Raw genomic sequence first — 19,744 nt, 5'->3', positions numbered from 1 at the left:
CGTCAACATACCTGTCAAATGCGCCTCCTTCTTTTAGAAAAATATGGTCATCCGTTCGAGGTACCGCTGTATGAGTGATGTTTTGGTGTTCCTAGCATCCCGTTGCATGCTTCTGCTGCCATGTTTTGTGGAATCCAGATTTCGGGTCAGTATCCCTTTAAGGGACACTGACAGGGTATTTATGCTCGCCAAGGTTCTTATTTGTACATGACATATAAGAGCCCATCTATCCAGAACACACTTGGCGGCTCGAAATTCGTTTTCTTTCCACCTGAAAATCGCCGTTCAAGAACTGGCCGGTTGTCTCCTCCTCGTTCTCTGTTGTCAGGTGCCGTTTTGCATGGTTTAGACAGAACCACCAATGATAATCAAAGTAGTGGGTCATTGAAAGCACACTCTCAATACTAAAAACAGACAAGACATGATACACATTTTTTGTAGCTTCTAAAAAGCTGCAAATTAGTTAATTGAAAAAAAAAAAAGTTGCACAGTCACGTGACTTTTGGTAACTTTCTCCTGCTCTATATTTCTTCTTCCCTAATCTGGTTTCAATTTCGAGTAGTTCCGTTTCTTGACTTTATTAAAAATATATGTGATGATTTTGCAAAATATTGATTGGGTGGTTTTCTGACACCATAATGGATCGCATGGGAAAAAATTAAAAAAGAAAACATTTTTGGGAGAAGTCAGTGTCCCTTTAAAAGTGACGACTTGCACTTCAGAAGCAGGCAAATCTGTCCTAGACCATTTTTTCTGGCACTTTCCTTGGAAAGTATGCTGCCTCTCTCCAAAATATGCCGTCTTAAAATCTATCTGGAAAATTTGTACTGTAGAATGATGCTTCATCAACTCGCAAGAACTGGGTGTGTTTATACTTGGGGGAGAACTGATGGCACGTGACTTCCTTTGTGCTCGGGAACACTTTTCCGCAGCATTTCAAACTTTCACTACCTTTCACTCGGGCCATTGCACACTAGTGCACTGACCACAGGTGGCCGATTCCTGGCAGTGTGAGGAAATAACTATGTTTAAATCACTGTCCATGTTTAATCTGCATGAAACTCTTTAGTGAGCGGGGGATTAGGCTCTTTCTACAGAAGCGAGCCTCCAAATATGGCTCGAAAAATTGTCTTTCAGGCATGCTGGGAGTGCTCTGTCGTTTTTGACATCTACATACCAACTCCTTTTCTTTTTAATCTTTCTGACAACTTTAAGTTGGCAAAAAGTTAATAAATATTTAATTTCTCATTTTATTAAAGTTTAGACTTCACCAAGCAGATAGCAAATTATAAATTAGCGTCCCTGCTCACTGGTCAAAAATGCTTTTCGTGTTGAAATCCACAGTAGAATTAACTTTATTTAAGCTGTTGGCTTGCTTTCGTCACAGGGAGAGACTCTTTGGTGTCATCTCAATAATGCCCTTTGTGTTTGTGCCCAAAAGAAATGCCTTGAATTGATTCAGATAGCAGAAACTATCTGTTTCCAGCAAGGTCAAGAAGTCAAAGCCTGTTCAGTGGCTACACATGTCATAGAAACCTAATATTTTTTATGTGTAGCTTTCAACAGCGTATTAATGCCACTGTTTCAACAGCGCATTAATGCCACAGCTCTTAGGCGTCCGTTTCCGGCTTGAGCGGCGTCAGCGTCACCGTCGGCGTAACCGCGCGGTGCATTATGGGTAAATTTCCCCGCTAAATCTAGAGGTAAAGTTTCCCCGCTAAGCCTAGTGGAAAAATTTCTCTGGGGGGTCACGTGACCCCCCCCGAGGTCACGCGGCACCCCCCAGGTCACGTAACCTCGGGGGGGGGGGTCACGTGACCCTCCAACCTCACGTGACCCCTGCCCCAGGTCATGTAACCCCCCCCCCCCCCCCCGAGAACACGTGACCCTCAGTACCCTTCCCTCCTCCTCCTCAAGAGCTGCGCTCTAATTCAGCGTTACAGGGAGTTGTAAACGGCTTTCATTTTTTTGTCTTCATGTTTATAATGTTTTTGCATTAGTTCAAGACGAGTTGGAAATGCACCACTACGGATGCGTCAAGCTGTTTGTCAACACTGAAACTAAATGAATGAATGAATGAAGGGTGAGGAAGCATTCAAAAGTGAAAATACCAACTCGTGTTCCAGTCAAAATAGGACCACACACACTATCTTTTCTTTGCAAATTCAGCTAATTTTTGGTTTACCATGTTAAACAAGGTGGTCCTTGCTTTATTGCAAACACTATAAAAAAATGCTTGAGCATGCCAAACATGCCAAAATGAACTTCATCATTTTTTTTTAAGTAACTCTTTCCTGACCATGGGAAAAGTAGCAATTTTCAAAGGATCCGTGGAAACACTTTTATTTCCCTAACTAATTTGCGTATGGAGCAACATGACACATCAAAATGTGGCCAATTAAGTTCTTTTAGAAGAAACAGGTTAATATAATATGGGGAAAAGGATTTTCAAATTTTATTTCTTCAAAATACAGTGTGTGTGGAAGGCGTACATACGCCAAAACTTCTACAGCTATGTGAAATTAAACAACAAATAAAAAAAATTCTGAACATAGAAAATGTGCCCTGCACCCACGGCTATTACTTCTGAAACTTAGATACTTTAACTGACATTGTCTATTTTCGGTTCGTCAGAGAGTTAGCCTCCGTAGCATGTGTGCTTTTCAACAAAGGAGTGCTTATATTGGTGAAACACGGATAGCATATCTCACATCCCCAGCAGAATGCTTTCCTTGTGTTCGACCTTCGTTTTGCCATAGCCTCGATTGCCGTTCCCTCAAATTCTGAATTTTTGTGCGCCTTGTTGGGAACATAAAACGTGCAAGCCGGCTCAGGGCAGCCTGGGAAATTATGGTGATGCTTACCGACAACCATCTGTTAAGCAACGCCTATAACATCATTTGAAGTGTCCCCAGAGCGCTTGTGGTCTGAAAAATATGCCACAGTGCAGTTGAATTTTGTAAATAATGCCATCTTTGTTACAAAGAGGGATGCAAGCAGTTAGCCATGTTAGACCAGTGCATCCCCGTTCCCACAACTATTTTGGACATCCTCCAGCTTATGATAAAGCTTAAACCTACGTTAAAACTGAAGCTAGAGCTCTTCAGGTATCCACGAGATTGTGGAACATAATTCTCAGCTCTAAATGTTTTCTTGACGGCACTTGGAAACCATTGATTGTTGGTGATCGCTGGCCGATGGGCATAGTCAGGAAAGAGTTAAGATGCCAAAGCAAGAACTGCATGCATGTTGTAGTGGCGTGAGTTCCTCTGGATGGTGGGGTATTATCAGCTCGCTTTTGCAGTAACAGTTTCTTGACCAGTTGCTTCTCGCTAGTGACTTTGTATTACACCATCACGGTATTTTTTTTTATGTTGCAGCAAGGTTAGTCAGTGTGATCAAACGTGAGTTTGATGATGGTATTCATGTATGACTTGTCTTTATTATTGACTGGGCATATAGTACAATATATATATACCAGTTTAAAAACCGTTTTAGTAGTTTTGGGATAACAAAAGAGTTCGGTAAAAATTCTGTTGAAAACATACCTGTACCTTACTTTGAAAGACCATTATGCTCATTGTACTTTACCTAAAGTACCCGGCATTTTTCAGAAAAAAAAACCGTGCTTTTCGGTCTGCGTAAAGAAACTATATGCATTGCAGGAAGCTGAAACTTTGTGAGAATGTGACGCTAGCGGTTGTAAAGAATGAGAAAGTGGTGGACGTTGACTCAATAGGCTCAATAGGGTAAATCCGTCTTTCTCTTTCATCTATTGATCCAGGTAATGTCATGTTTTTAAACTTGCGCATTCTAGATTTTGAACCGCTAGCGTCACATTCTCACCGAGTTCCAGCTTCCTGCGAAAAAGCTGTCCTTTTTTCTCAAAAACACCCGGTACATTGCACCCAGTGTACTTTCTTTACTTGGAATTAATATTCTCATAATTATTTTTCAACAAGAAAGAGACAAAAGAGCAGCAGAGGCTTCAATTATCAAACGTTTTGGCAGGAGACTTCTGTGAAAAAAGGGGATTTGCGAAGTCCTCTTGGTGGTGAAATAGTATAAAAGAGAAAAAGAAAATACATTCATGCGAGTAACACATATACAACAAAAAATAAAATGGGGTAAAACTGGAAAGACGCTAACAGTAACACAAATGTAGTTGTGGCATTCATTTAAAAAGCAAAAATAGTAAAATGAAAAGATTCCTCTCACCTCCTCCCTACAACTGTTGTTGTTTGCCTTTTGCGCCACGAAAGCTACGATGGCCATATGCGCCAAACTACGGACATTTAAAATACAACCTTGTGGAAAGTAAAAGGTGATTACGATTGATGTATGCTCTTAAAAATCCTATGTTCTCAAGAAAAGCTAAAAGGCTCCCCACTACTGAAGCAACATTGTAAGGAAATTTTTAGTGACATAAAAATGTGGCACATTCAGAAAGCAAGTTTTGTTTGAAAATGAGGGAGTGATGCAACATTGTTTGTGAATTCTGCATACCTTAATCTTTCTTTTGATGTAATCATGCTTTGATGTTAAAGGGGTGGTGCAACAATTTTTGTAGTTCAGTAAACACCGCTTAGGATTATTTCTTGACATTCATTACCTATGAAACGCATTACTTTTTTTCGTTACGCAATGGCAGTTGTAGTAAAAATGGGAGAGAAACGAGCCGCGTTCGCCCCTCAACTCGCAGCCAGAACGAGCGGCCACGTGACCTGGAGTCGATTATATGCCTCCAATGTCCATCATAGCCACGTGCGGGGTCGGCACAGGCGCAGGGCGTGCGCCAAGTTTCACACATTGCGGAGGTTCGGCTGTTCCCGTCATTGCAACAATTGGGCATGAGCCACAACCCCAATGCATGTCGAGGCATTGATTGTCACGAGCCCAAATCAAATGTTCGTGTGCGGTGCTCGTGTCCACTGTATTAGCCACATTAAAATATTGTCTACGCAGAGATCGCAATTTCTGACGAAATCCTGGGGATGGAAATTAACGATGTGATCCCCACAACTTCGTCATCAAGGGATTGTAGACTTAATAGATAAACTTAAAATTTCCACCTCGGCTGGCATTGACACAATTAATTCAAAGATCTTAAAAAATACGAAGGAAGTTGCAAGTGAAATCTGCATTTTATTATTTCAACAGTCATTATCCGCCGGCTGCATCCCGCATGAGTGGTAAATCGGGAGGGTCGTTCCGATCTTCAAAAGCGGAGATTGTCATTCAGCGGAAAACTACCGTCCCATATCACTAACTAGTGTAGTGTGTAAGTTGTTGGAACATGTAATATTCTCTCATGTTGCATCACATCTTGAATCTAACAATTTCTTTTATGAATATCAGTATGGTTTCCGAAAGGGCTTCTCGTGTGATAGGCAACTTCTCGAATTCACTCATGACCTTCATGTTAATATGAACACTAACACTCAAACCGATGCTGTATTTCTTGATTTCTTTAAAGCATTTGATCGCGTACCTCATTGTCATTTAACATCTAAAATCTCGCTTAATCTTGATTTTCTAACTCTCTCGTGGATTCGAAACTGTCTCTCGCTCCGTTCCCAGTTTACTGTCTATGGGGATTTTCAATCTGACATTTCTAATGTAACTTCGGGAGTCCCTCAAGGCATCGTCGTAGGGCTTCTTCTGTTTCTTATCTATATTAACAACCTTCCTAATTCGCTTTCCTCTAACATACAATTGTCTACAGATGACTGTGTACTATACCTAGGGTGACCACATTCCTCAAGTTAGAAAACGGGGCATCTCAGCGGGAAGGAGGGGGGGGGGGGGGGGCAAGTGCATTTCTTTGCCATTTCCGAAAAATAGTGTAACGCTGCCAACCGAGATTCTACATGCATGCTATATCCAGTAACTCAGAAACATATTTCTACTTACGCGTCTTCGTGAGAGAAAAAGTGTTTGTGGGCAAGAACAGTTCTAAATTTTACTCTCTGGGTAAATAATTTAAAGTACCTACGGTTATTTTTGTAAAATATACTTGTAATAAGTAGGCATAGTTTCATTTTGCTTCAACTCACTTGGTGCCAATTTTGAAACTGTGCACTCCTGGGAAAACGGGACGTGGTTCTTTATTGGGACAAAAGGACAAGACGGCAGAAGCGGACCTCAAAAACGAGACTGTCCCGGCCAAAACGGGATGTCTGGTCACCCTAACTATACCGAAAAATTAATCATCCATATGACCATCTAATCCTTCAGCGAGATCTTGACAACATTCTTAATTGTTGTGACAAATGGCTAATGCCCCTAAACACGTTAAAATGTAAATTACTTGGTTTTACTCGCAAAAAAATCCTTTCTTATTCCCCTATTCTCTTGGTAACACGCCTGTTAGCGTTGCTTCTTCTTACAAATATCTGGGAATTCACCTCACTTCTAACCTTTCATGGATCACCCACGTTAACAACGTAATTGCAGATGCTTCTCGAACCCTCGGATACATTAAGCGTAACCTCAAGGCAGCACATCCTCAACTCTGTAAGCTAGCCTACGAAACTTGCGTTCGCCCAAAACTTGATTATGCTTCACCAATCTGGAACCCTCATCAAGTCTACTTAACCAAACGTATCGAAGGCATCCAAAACTGAGCGGCACTTTTTATAACATCGAGTTATTTCTATAATGTAAGTGTTTCTACTCTAAAAAGTCAGTGTTCTCTCCCTCTACTCGAAAACCGCCGTAAAATTGCTCTTCTGTGCCTCATCCATAAGCTCTACTATCATGATACTAATATATATTTTCTTGAGCCTCCTAACAGACCTTCCCATCGAACCACTAACAGCAAAAGTTTCACGCACCTAACCGGTAAAACTAATGCGTTTATTAACTCCGCTGTCCCGCGAGGCATCTGCCATTGGAACGACCTTCCCAACACCATAGTCGACATTAGTGACACTGGCCTGTTCCGTGAGGCAATTTCCACATTGTTTTTATGGTTGGCTACTTTTATTTTTTTTAGCGAGTGCTTACATAGATGATATGTTGGTGATTTTTGACCTCATTTTTTTGTGTGTGGATTTTGTCTTCTATTTTTAATGGCGTGTACAAATGTATAATTGATGTTTGTTTCGGTTCGTGTAGTGTCCTGTATTTTCTATTTTATATTCCTTGCCCCCCTTATGTAATGCCCATTGGGCCTTTAAGGGTTGAATAAATGAAATGAAGTTTTGGTGAATGACAAATTGGAGAAAAACGTCCACTTTTATTCTTAAAGAAATTACGCGGCGACAAATGAGCTTCCTGGTCAGTGGCGTTGCGTGCGAGTATACTTGCGTCCTGCTAGTGGCAGTAAGGTTGTGTAAAGTGAGACACATTCCTACCCAATATCATTGCATGGTCTCTTAAAGGCATTTTGTTATTTTCTGGCAAAAGTCTTTCTATAACCTCCTAGAAGTCTGTTACCTGAGGCAACATTGTTGGCATCTGCCTTGAAACAATTTGTACTGCCTGAACATTTTGCAATGATTTTGTGACGTAATGACTTCGAAACTTCAGGGACATGTGTTGCACAATCAGAAATGTCGGTCCTCCAGAAATTGGTTTTACACTTCCTGCTCCATATTTTCTGTGACCAGAGACGGCATACTGCTCTGCAGTGCATTATGAACGTTCTGTCGCCTGTCATTTAACATTCGTAATAATTCTCGCACCATTTCTTCGCGCACTGCATTTAGTCTATAAATTTCACAAATTTCTCGACTGATTTTTCGCGATTGCATGTTTTGACGTTTTTCGCATTCAGAACTCTTTATCACAGACTGGAGTCACTGGGTCATTCTATTAACTTAGACAGGATTGATGCAGAACACAACAATAATCAGTCTCACAAAATGGTGTCGGAGTGTGACTAAAGAAGGCAGAAGCACAAGTGCACATGTGCGACTCGGAAGTTAATATTCTTTTGGAACTTGGGCACGAATAGTGCTTACTTTCTGGTTGTGCCACATAAACCCGTGAAGGCCAGAGTAGCCGGGAGATCTGGAAGACGGAAGGCACAGGCAGGAGAAAGCGTCTCACGGGCACGGTGCATGCCAGTTGAATACCTTACCACTCGTGTGTGTTCACGTATCATGGTTTTTTTGTGGCCCCCTCTTTCTACCACATGTCTCAACCCTGTTGGCTACCCCCATGTTTTTAGTCATTTTTTAAATACAGTCAGAAACATGTTTCCTATTTACCATTTCTAACTTTTCTTTTGCCATTGCCACAGTTGTGTTTGTATCCTTCGTGTGTCTTTTATCCAGGTGTTGTTTTTGTTATAGGCGTGTCACCCATTTTAACTAGCAGCTTAGTTTTCTCACGCTCGAAGACTGGAAGCCTCTTCCCAAAATGTAAAGCCTGTGTTGCTATTCTAAATCTTCTTGCTGCTACTTTGTACTTTACCCAACACTGGTTGGTGCCTTTTACGATGGTGTCCTCACTTCACTCATCTCCAATTTCTAAATTTTGAAACATTATAAGGAAAAGCAAACACAGCGTGATGAAATGATGTCACTTGCAAGCCATGTATTCATCTAGCCAAGTGGTAGCAAAGAATGGAATAATAATGTCTTGGAGGGTTACAATTGGCCGTCAACACAATTGACAGAAATAGGGTGGTGCTAAGCTAGGACATCCTGTCTGCAGGACATCGCTCTTCAGGTGCTTTCTCCGGTCAAGTCGTCGGCTGTCCTCAAGCACCCCTTGTGTGAACCGGCCATACGCTACTTGGAGCTGAGCAGTAACACAAACCTCAACAAACCGCCTTCCAACTGGCTCAGAGGCGATATCAGCTGGCACGGGCTTCGAGCACAATGGACATATCCACAGAGCAGCTCTACCATATTTTCCAGGTAATGCCCATCTTTCATTTAGCAGCACTGTCTTTGACGTGCCCCTCTTGTCACCCGATGCATTTGTTCCAGTAGATTTCTTGACAGCTACTGCAGCTTTGAAGCCTCCTTTGGATCACTCCATATTTTCTTCCAGTGGGTTTCCAGTTTCTATCATTTACCCAAGTATATGACTGAATGGATGCCAGATATTATTTTTATTAGTCGGTCGACTGTTGGGTGTGCCTGGTGTCCATAATTGGTACAGGAAATTCTCCAAGGCTAATGACAACTTGCTGGTGCTTAGTGTAACTTGAATTGTTTTCAAGTGCTGCATTGTTTGAGAACATGTTTCTTCATGAGTACAGTATGTTCTCAAGAAGCATGTTGCATGGGTCAGGCATGTGCAGGGTGTTTAAATTATATTCAGTCAGATTTGTTAAAAAAAAAAAAAAAGTGTGAACGTTACTCTAATGCGGTCTGTGCAGGTGAGTTCTGTGGCCAGGGGGACATAATATAAGGGAAGAATCGTCGTGAAAAGTCGAATAAGTAACTAAAATTTGTTCAATTAATTTTTAATTAGTGAAAATAAACATATGGTTCTAATCAGAAACCTGCTGAGTGTCATCTAAAACCATATGTTTATTTTCACCAAATAAAAAGGTATTGAACCAATTTTAGTTACTTATTCGACTTATTGTGGTGATTAGCCCCTTATATTATGCCCCCCTGGTCATATAACTCACCTGCACAGACCGCATTAGTGTACCTTTCACGGATTCTTTAATAAAAATCTTTTTGAATTACAATCAAACACCCTGGATATTGCAATGTCTTTCAGTAGGCATACACCTATTTGTTCCTTTACTACGAGTATGCCCCTGCCGCACAAAGTGCTTGCGAAGTGTCGCCCTTTTAAATACCTGTATTGGCAACATTACTATATACGTGGCATCAGCCTTTTGCGCTACGCTGTCAGGGCAAGCACAGCTTTCACAGTGGTGCAACCCTGCATAGCTGTGAGAGCATGTGCCTCTCATGCACACACTCTTATGCGAAGGAGACATTGAATGGTGCCACGTGCTCACGCAAGTAGCTTTGACAGCGTAGGAGCACTGCAGAAACATGCTAGCCTTGACAGCGTGGCAAAAGAAGTTGAGGTTTGGTATTGGCAACTGCTGTCAAATTCTTCACAGAAGTGCTTGCATAATTTGTCTGGGTAACTGCCTTTATCTTAGTCTTCTCCGCCTTTTTTGCAGTTTCCACATGGCCAACAATTTCACAGAATACATTGGGGAGGTTGATGTCATATCTGACGCAGAGGTACTGTACCACATTGGTTTCCTCTTCCAAATGTTGTTGCATAGGCTAGTAGAGTTGAACATTCAAGGTGTTTTTTCTTTGCCTGTGAACCCCCCTCTCAATTTTTTTGTCTCTTTTTTTTTTTCCAGAATATTAAGAAGCTGTTGAAAATGCCTTATAGTAATTCACATATTAGCATGATGGTACACAGAGTTGGAAAGACTCTTCTTTTGGACGAGTTTGATGTTCATCGGCATCTCCTCCGAGAATCTCAGGCAAGGCTTGTGACAGTGTTGTTATGTTATGCTCATTGACTGTCATTCTTTTTGCATGCAGAAGCAATGGGAGTGGTTGCGAAATTTCTTTTATGACACTGTTCTCGCGTCCCTCCAAGAGAAGGTATGTTTGCCACATCACTTAAGGGATTCCCTTTAATACCCATTGTTCTCTTCTTGTCACTGGAGTTGGACTTACAACTGGTGTCTGAAATTGTCTGTCACAGGAAAAAGTGGCACTGCGTAAGAATAAGCGTCGGGACATCCTACAGAACAAGAACATGTTCTCCAAGTTCCTGTATTACAGGTGTTGTGACTTTTTCTATTAAGTCATCATGTTTGTTCTCTTATTCACAAAAAATTTAAACCTCGAGCAAAGTGTTACAAACACAATGCTGGGCAACGCTGAAAAAGTGTAACACAACACTCAGACTTAGTCACAATGGAAACACACTGTTTCAATAACCCTAGAGGGCTCTCATTTGTGCCATGCTGTATGATGGGAGAATGCACCCCTGCACTCTCGGCAATTAAATTTAAAGCCAGGACAATGGACGAGCAAGAAATGCCCTAACAGACTTTCCATGCAAGTCAGGATGGATGCAACAATGTGTGTATGGCTAGCCAGATAGTGTTTCATGTATAAGGTCATTAATGATACAAGCTTTTTAACTACATTTTGCACATTGTTGCTCTTTGTGCACGATTTGCCAGTACTCGGTGTGAGTGTATCTAGCCCGATATAGATTGTTTTATGGAAAGAGGTCGAGAGAGAAGTAGGGAGAGAGCTGTCGCACGCTTTCCTCCTCGCTGGGTTGGGGCAAACAGGAGAAAGACCCAAATAAACTCGCTGAATGCGTGTGTTGCTCGAGATTTTGCGTTCTCTTGTTTTCTTTTCCCAAAGTTTTTTGTATTTTGTTTTTGCTTCTTTTTTAGATTCTATATGTCAGTGAGTACCCAGTCACTGAGGCACCATTTTTCGAATATGTATTGTATGAATAACATCCGAAAGCCCGAAAGAATACTTTCTCATGTTTAGGAGTCGTCAAGGCGAGTGCAGCTGCCAAGTGTTTAGGCTTTATAGCCTTTTACATAATCAAAAACTCCTGGGTCAGCAAGTTGCATTAGTAATCCAAGTCTTTTGCCCATCGCTATCATATTGAGTGTGATTGCAACATTCTTTCAATGGAATGCACACTTGAGTTCTACCCTGCAGCTGCACTAAGCAAAACCATTTTTCTTTTTTGTCTCCTGCACACCCACACAATGTGTAGTTTACCGGAGGACTGGACTGGCCAAATTTAGCGCAACTCCAGAGCTCTGGAAAGCTCATAACTGATCATTCAGCGTGACTCAAAATACGGTCTACATTCTGTATCCCCTGACTATCCATGGCAATTCAATACATATGTTTGACTTATGACTCTTTAGTGGAAGTTTGGCCGGCTTTCTTCGAAGTAATTTAAAAGACACGATTGAAGCCGTCAATTTTTTAGAATTAGCAAAATTAAGGTATTGAGTGCGCCCCTTGGCAATTCAGGAATTTGTCCTTTGCACAATTTGCAAGGTAAAGGTCTGTGCATTAGTGGACACTGATGTTTATATATTGACTGCGGAAATTTTGATACTACCTGATAATTATACATCACTCAGTAGCTGAAGGATTATTCACACCACTGGGCACAGGTGGAATTTGTATGAAAGTTAGTGTCATTGGTTTTTCTGGATCGCAATTACCTGCAGGATTGCAGAGAACCGGCAAATTAAGTTGACCTTCATTATACAAATGGAGTCAATTTGTTATGTGAATAAGTATACAGCATCTATGTAGTAAAGCTGTTAAGATGTTAATTTCCCCCAAATGACCTGCAATTAGAACATGAACCCAAAATTTCATTACCAAAGAAAGCTTATGCACAGATTCCTTCAGACAACTGAGCCACTGATCGACTCATATTCGCAGCAGGTCCACTTTGAAGCACTTGTTTTCCCTTGTTGACAAACGACGCACTCATCAATACACAATCTTTGAATAAATTGTTTATAAACATAAGAGCTAAAATTGTCAGCCATTGTATGCGTGAGCAAACTTGAGCTGTCTTTATTCGTTCCCTTCAGTGTGATAGTGGTAGTAATATTCCGATTCGGAAGAGCCGCCGTGGCACAGGAAGGCGTGGAGCGCTGTGGCGCGACATTTAATGGTATATTTGCGGCGTCCATCTGTTACGCAGAATATATTTTCTCGTGGCACACGCGGAACAAACACATTTTTGATGCACCTGCGTCTGCATCTGCAACCACAAAAACTTGAGTGAAGTGTGTAATAAGTGCTTTTTGTCTGCTGCCACTGCTGATCCTACCATTAACACTGTGGCAGAGGCCATAGTCCCAATAAGAAATCTTTACAGTGCCTGTTACCATAAACATTGATAAAAGGTGTTTGAGCACTCAAACCGCGGCACACGATAACACATAAGATGCACCAGCGCAGTGGTGTCACAAGGGGGGGGGGGGGGAGCGGCAGCGGGCGGCGGGCGGGCGGGCGGGGGCGGCGGGGGGTGGGGGGGGGGGGGGGGGCGGCGGACCGCCTCGGGTGCAGCACTCAGGGGGGTGTCGCGGCGGGCCACGAGAGCTGGGGGTGGGGAGTCGAGTCGAGCACCAGCGACGACCCAAGCACAGGTTCCTCTAACCATCTGCAGAACCTAAAGCAGCTCCCCGAGGTCAGCTTTCGCCCCAACCCAGGATGGCCGCAGAACAAAATGCATGCCAGGAGGCGCTACGATAATCAACATGGTGCTGGCCACGAAGTAACAATCTTAACTACTTTAAGTTTCTTGAGGTAGCACATCCTCAAAAGCGCATGTATGCACATTAAAACATACTGAATGATTATGGGCAAAATGCTCACCTTGACTAAAGCATGAGAAGAAGAAACTGACTGGTAGGAAGAGCATATAGCATGAACAGCGTGTAGAAATGTCTCCGAACACTCCTAAGCAGTATGCCCAGAGTGGTGGTGGACAGGAGGGCTGCACTGAATCACAGTCCTGTGAATGCTTCCTATAGGCCTTTCCATCGCTATCACCCGGGCAAAAAATGCTGAGTCACTGAGTTGTGGACGCATGTGCAGCGCCTGATGTATCGCACAACAGAGCAGCAGCGCATGCTCGGAAGATGTTCCACAGCCCAGCAGACAAAGATGGCAGCGTGCAGAAGGCAATTTTTTTAAAGGTCTGAGGCTGCCAAACTCCCTAGAAATGTATTTATTCTTGCTTTCTTTCTCATACTATATCAAATTCTGCTATTGATATTTGACATTTTGGATCTTTGCACACTTTGTGTTATGGGGTATGATATGTCCTAGCACCAACCTTCAAATTCTCCTAACTAAATTTGGATATTCCGGAGTACCTTAGGTTTTATAATAAGGTGCTCGAAAATTTATAAATGGGGGCTTTAAGGGGCTTCATAATTTACATTAGGCATTTAGGAAATGGCTACGAAACCCACGCTCAAGTGTTCCAGAAATTGCTCTGAATTGCATTCTGCAGATAGCATCATTTCATTTGATAGGGGTTTTTTGTTGGTTAAAACCACTTGGAGACATTTACGCCATGGTGAACCTGGCTGTGGGAAGCAGTGATAGAACAGTACAGACAAGTGCCTGAATGACCCATTTGCATTTTCTTTCCTGACTCTCGTTTTGGCCTCGTAAAGCTTGGAACAAGAACCGAGTGCCGTGCAGAAGCTTGACATTGCTCCCGAAGGCTCCGAAGCAAGTCACGAAGGGAACGGCACTGACGGAAACAGTGCACCACGGGACGAAAACCGGACTGTAATGCTTCCCGAAGGGCAGGATGCAGTTGAAGTAAGCACGCTCACCGTTGTGTGCGTCCATATGTGCAGAAAAGATGTTTGTAAGCAAATCTGCATTCTCGATTCAGAATGCCGCACTGGATGGAAGCAGCGAGCATCTGCGCAATCTCCTGTGGACCTTCGAAGACATCCGCATGCTCATTGGCTCCAACATGCCCATCTTTGGAGGTGGCACTCGACCGGCGGTCAGCTTAAAATTAAGGTAAACCGGCATTTGGGTGCGCCTGCGGGATTCATGCTCATGCGAGTTTACCTTTCATTTCTAGGGACATGCAAAAGCCAATCAACATCCTCACTGGCTTGGATTACTGGCTGGACAATCTGATGTGTAATGTGCCTGAGGTGGTCATGTGCTACCACTTGAACGGTATCGTCCAGGTAAGCCCATGTTCCTCAAATGGGTTCTGAGAAAGTTGTATTCATGCGCGTAGACTGGACGACAGTGTCAATACAGCACAATTTACTGTATTGCTCGGTGTATATTCATATAATGCCCTATAATGCTATTAAAGTATAAATGCAATTAACTCATGCCCAGAAAGTTTTTTCTTTTTTTTTACATAGCTTGCATTTGATGCTTTTCAAAATTTTTAGTCATGTGCAAATAATAGATTTTGAGTTTGGAGAGAATGCAAAGTCAATAATGGCTTAGGCTAAACATGTCTGAATCAAATATTGAATAGTTTCTCCAAGCCTTTCACTATGGTTGCACCATGTTTAAACGAAAATCCAGCTGAACTCGGGAAGGCTGTTCCCATGCTTCCATTTGTCCATTCATAAGCTAATTTTTATCTAGCTATATTTATTGACTGTGACCTCAGAAACTCCAATGCCTACATTGGGATGGCGAGTAAATGATGGATTTGACATAAAATGAAACCTATACAGATGCCCAGCTACTATACGCTCCGTGCGGGAACTATAGGGGGCGCTTTGAAAAACGCGCGCAGCGCCGCTAGCGGAGGAGCTGGCGTTCGACTGTGAGGCGCGTTCAGCAGCCTGCGGCGCCTTTTCGCATGCCAAGCTGTGGCGGCGGAAGCGCGCACGGACGAAACTTTTGCTTTTTGAGCCGATACGTTGAGGGTGACGTTGCATGAATGCTGGGGCAGACCTAAGAAGGGCATTTAGCTGTTCTCCTCTTCTTATATATTGAGTTTTAGTCGTTATTCGGGGGAATTCCTCTAGTTGCGGCCAAAAAAGGAGTTGGAGCAATTTTCTGAAAAGCAAGACGGACTACCATAATTGCTTTGAGTGGGAAATTTATTTCGCTCGTCGCTGTAAACGTAGGACTGCTGGAACGATGATGTTGGAGGCGAGTGAGATGTACACTAAGTTTCTGCACGAAGTGTGCCAAGTTTCATTAAGACGGCAGGTGTGAAAGTTGTTTCTAACGAATAAAGAAATAAAGCTGTACGGTATATCCAATATTAGACCCAAAATGTTGTGTTATAGCGGGCTGTGCAAAGTGCAGATTTGGGCACACAGGTGCTTGGACTTGACAGTAACATGACACAGCACTTATTATACAAGAAAAAGGTGGCATAGGGAAACCAGGTGAAAATTTGGTTTGGGCGGCGTAACTCAATGGGAACCGGTTTTGACCATGAAAAGGCTGTCAAGAGAATACCACTGGTCGGGGGAGGTGGAGACTTTAGAGGTAGGAAGGGACTAGTGGACTGTACTTCCCATTGAAACAACTTTACGAAAGGTGGTTCCAAAGCCGAGAAAACAAAGTTGTCGGCCAACACACGGTTTGGCCGCCAAGGACTTTTGCGGTCAGCTGTTGTGTAATAACCTGTTGTGCGAGGTGCTGATTTTCGGCCCACGGGTACTTTGACATGACCGTCACTTGGCACAACACTTATTATAACAAAAATAGTTGGCATAGCGAAACCAGGTGGAAATTTAGTTTGGGCGGCGTATATAAATGGGAACTGGCTTTGACCGTCAAATGTTGTCAGAAAATACCACTCGTCGTGGGAGGTGCACACTTTACAGGTAGGAAGGGACCAGTGGACGGTACTTCCAGTTCGAACCACTTTGCGGTAGGTGGCTCTAAAGCCGAGAAAAAAAATTGTTGTCTACAGAACTCCGGGTGTCAGTGTTTCCACATCCAAAAGGAGGCTGATCAAGAAAGAAAGCACACCACATAAACTTCCATACTCAAACGCCGATTCTCCAGTGATTCCGAGTTTCATGGTTGTTTTCTTTAGATTTATATTTGTCACTTTTTTTATCGTTCGAATCTTTCTTCATGAAGTACAGATTGCGTGCCATATTTGTCCGGAATTATCATCGACTCGTACGATGGGGACGAAACTTCTTTGGAGGGCATTCCTCCAACGAAATTGGCACTGCATACCCACGAGTGTGGGATGGCATTTCAGTTCGTCCCATCGGCGCTGACACATGTAGGCGTTACTGGTACGAAAACAAACGCAGAGCGCAAAGCGGCAGTGTAGATTATATATGTCAGCCGTGTCGACACAGTGGCAGACATGATCGGGACACCAAATTTCTCGCGTCGTATGGCACGGCTCCATCGTTGTCGCTGTCCCACAAAACATCGGCAAGGTGAAAAACTGTGAAACTTTGTCTCCACGAGATACGACGCATAACTATTGAAGTACTTAATGACGCAGCACAGGCTGCGTCATTAAGCTGTGAACCCAGCGCAACAGCACCACTCCGACTTCAACGCGTACCAACGTACGCGGCGTGGTTTCGGTTTCGTTTTCTCTGGGGTACTCACTGCCCACCTTCGGTACCGGCCGCGCGGCGGCGCGCCAGTCGCGTCGCACGGAGTGTATACCTAATTGAGAGGATTTATAAATCTTGCTATTTGCAACTATCCTTTAATCTTCAATTTAAATTAAAATAAATGAAACTTGCCTCGATTATTTTGATAAACCTGGGGAGTACAGAATGTCTCATGCATGTATTATGCGTGCGTTATGATTTGCTACACTTAGTTGCAAGGAGCTTTGGGCAGTGGCGGATCCAAGGGGAAGCGACGGGGGCAGCCCCCCCCCCCCCCCCCCCCAAACCAAGTCGACCCCCCCCCTCCCCCATTCTCGGAGGGCAATTTGACATGGGTGGACCCCCTGGTGCACACAAAAGAGTGGGAGAATAGCATCCTTACAAATCCCCCCCCCCCCCCCTCCCCTCCCCTCCAACACGGAGCTCTTGATCCGCCCCTGGCTTTGGGTGGTTTTCGATGCGCCGCTCACCACATACACTCGTGATCTTCGGATTCACCAAAATGATAGAGACAAGTTTAAATTTCTTCGGGAGTGCAGTGTGTCAAGAGCATGTTTTAATGAAAAGATTTCTGTGGGTTCTGCTTTTTTGGTGGGTATGTGTGGGGCATAGAATTCTAAATGCTCTTGGATTGCGAGGAGCCCCTTTTGGTAACCCAAGTAATTGTGAGGGGAGGAGGCTTAATGCACCCTTTATGCTATCAACTGACTTTTCTCTAAAGTTCTTACATTGTATGCCAGCTGTGATGTGCCTTGGTCCGTTATGATTCACCCGTGATGTCTACTGCTGAAAGTAATTTGGCGTGTGGAATTAAATAAAAGAGATCTTTCACATCAAGGGATACTCCAAATTTTATCGTTGAGGCATCATACTTTATGTACTTAATTACTGCCTCAGAATTCGGTACAAGGTCATCACGATAGAGATTCTATAATTGATGTAATGAGAATGTGAGAGGGCCCCCTGCCATGATCTCGTTTCTGTCACTACCACACGGAGAGGACAGGCCTCTTTGTGTGTCTTAGCTGTGAAGAACATGGTTAAATGTTTTTCTTTGGAGGTGGAAATTTGTTCCCGTAATTATGTAAATTCCAGATTGTGACATAATTGAGAGGCCTTGGCTTTTACTGGTTTAGTCTTGAACCCTACCAATACATTGAAGGTTTTATCAATGGCCTCCCTTGCTTTTTTGAAGTATGTAGTCCTAGAAGCAACTCCAAATCCTCCTCCTTTGTCTAATTTTAAAATGTAGATATTATGCAAAGTTTCCGTTTCTTTCTAAATATACCAGGTGCGTGTGTGCACTATCCCACTTTGAAAGTGTACTTTTCTCCTAAGCACACAACTGCGATAGTATTTGTACTTACGATGTGTTTGATTGCGGCGGGTTAGCCTTGTTGAGCACGCTTCTTAGCGAGCGGCGGTGCACTATGGAGAAGCAATACCTGCAGAGCTTGCCTTTGTGGGTGTGGCTTCTCGGCAGTGCACTGGTGGTTCAGAAAATATGAATATCACAGCTCATCTCGAAGTGAATATCAAATAGTGTATTACGGTATTCAAAGCTACTATTTTCAAATCTGAATATCGGCACAATACTGAAAATTTCGAGAAACAATTTTGTGTTCACAAAACAAATATTATTTTGCCAAAATGTGAAGAATTTGCACCAACGTTACACCAAAACTTGTTTTTATTTTATTAATACTGAAAATATAATAAATCAAGCCCCACTACACGGCCGGTTCATTATGGTAGGCTTGTGCAAATAGACTGATGCCACCAAGCGAACTGCGCAGGCGCACGCATTCCGGAAGTATTGCCACCGCTATGCTACTTGTAGTCATCGCTCTCCGGCTTGCCGGCTGAATAGGGCTGATGTGGGCGTACATCACAGTTTGTTTGGGAAGCCCTGGTATTAGCTTGGGTTCTCCTGCATGTCTGTACTTCATAAGATTGTGTCGTTGGTGATGCCTTAGTTTGTCATCAAGCGCAGAAAAACGGTTCCAGTCGTCTTATCGCTTTAGAATCGCTTTGTCGTCTGCTTCGTTGTCGTCGGCTTCGTCTTCGCTCGTGAACCCACTGCGGTCACGCGGTGGTTCCACTGCGACTGCGGGAAGAACAATGATGCCACTACTCTCGAGCTCTCCGGCTGTTCAGACGTCTCAATGAACTTGGAAACAAGTGAACATATACCTCAATATGAAAAGAGCACAAAATTCGAGGGACCATCGGCTCGGTTCAGCACCGTGGAACAACGTCAAATGTGTCTGTGGAATACTGAGCTTTGTAATGCTGAGGCTTAGTCATAACTTTTAATTGCCAATGAAGTAAGACGAGCTAAGTAGACATTCTCGGGGAGCGATAGTTTTCAAAAACTCGTTTGAATCTGGTTGACAGACTTGGCGACAGGGTACAGATGAACTGCGGGGAGAAGCCTTCACACAAAGACGAAACGATCTACCAAAAGACCATGCCTGACATGCCGTAACAACTCTCATTTGTCAAAATGTACCAACCATGCAAGATACCTGAAAACTTCGGGTAGAGATGAGCTTTTGTGTACAGTTTCTGTGCAGTTTTATTTTATTTGCGCAAACTCCGAACAGTAGGAGTTGCCCGACGGTGAATCCTTTTTTCTGCTGTCTCGATTAGTGTTAATACAGAATGGATCAGTAACGCCAG

The 19,744-nt window shown here is 43.1% G+C and overlaps 1 protein-coding gene across 1 annotated transcript in view; it reads left to right on the top strand.

The window, feature by feature from the left end:
• LOC8028606 (erythroid differentiation-related factor 1) overlaps positions 1 to 19,744 on the top strand; it is a 90,397-nt gene that overhangs the window by 1,547 nt on the left and 69,106 nt on the right. Inside the window, exons 2-9 of the mRNA XM_029988443.3 lie at positions 8,665 to 8,870; positions 10,109 to 10,172; positions 10,301 to 10,426; positions 10,488 to 10,550; positions 10,654 to 10,733; positions 14,144 to 14,294; positions 14,371 to 14,504; positions 14,569 to 14,680. Coding sequence (XP_029844303.2) covers positions 8,665 to 8,870; positions 10,109 to 10,172; positions 10,301 to 10,426; positions 10,488 to 10,550; positions 10,654 to 10,733; positions 14,144 to 14,294; positions 14,371 to 14,504; positions 14,569 to 14,680 — 936 coding nt within the window. The remainder of the gene's footprint in view (positions 1 to 8,664; positions 8,871 to 10,108; positions 10,173 to 10,300; positions 10,427 to 10,487; positions 10,551 to 10,653; positions 10,734 to 14,143; positions 14,295 to 14,370; positions 14,505 to 14,568; positions 14,681 to 19,744) is intronic.

Source organism: Ixodes scapularis, unplaced genomic scaffold (genome assembly GCF_016920785.2).
Source record: "Ixodes scapularis isolate PalLabHiFi unplaced genomic scaffold, ASM1692078v2 PGA_scaffold9__187_contigs__length_104089568, whole genome shotgun sequence".
Lineage (NCBI taxonomy): Eukaryota > Metazoa > Arthropoda > Arachnida > Ixodida > Ixodidae > Ixodes > Ixodes scapularis.
Note: the sequence above shows the minus strand (reverse complement) of the source record. Positions and strands in the feature narration are given on the sequence as shown.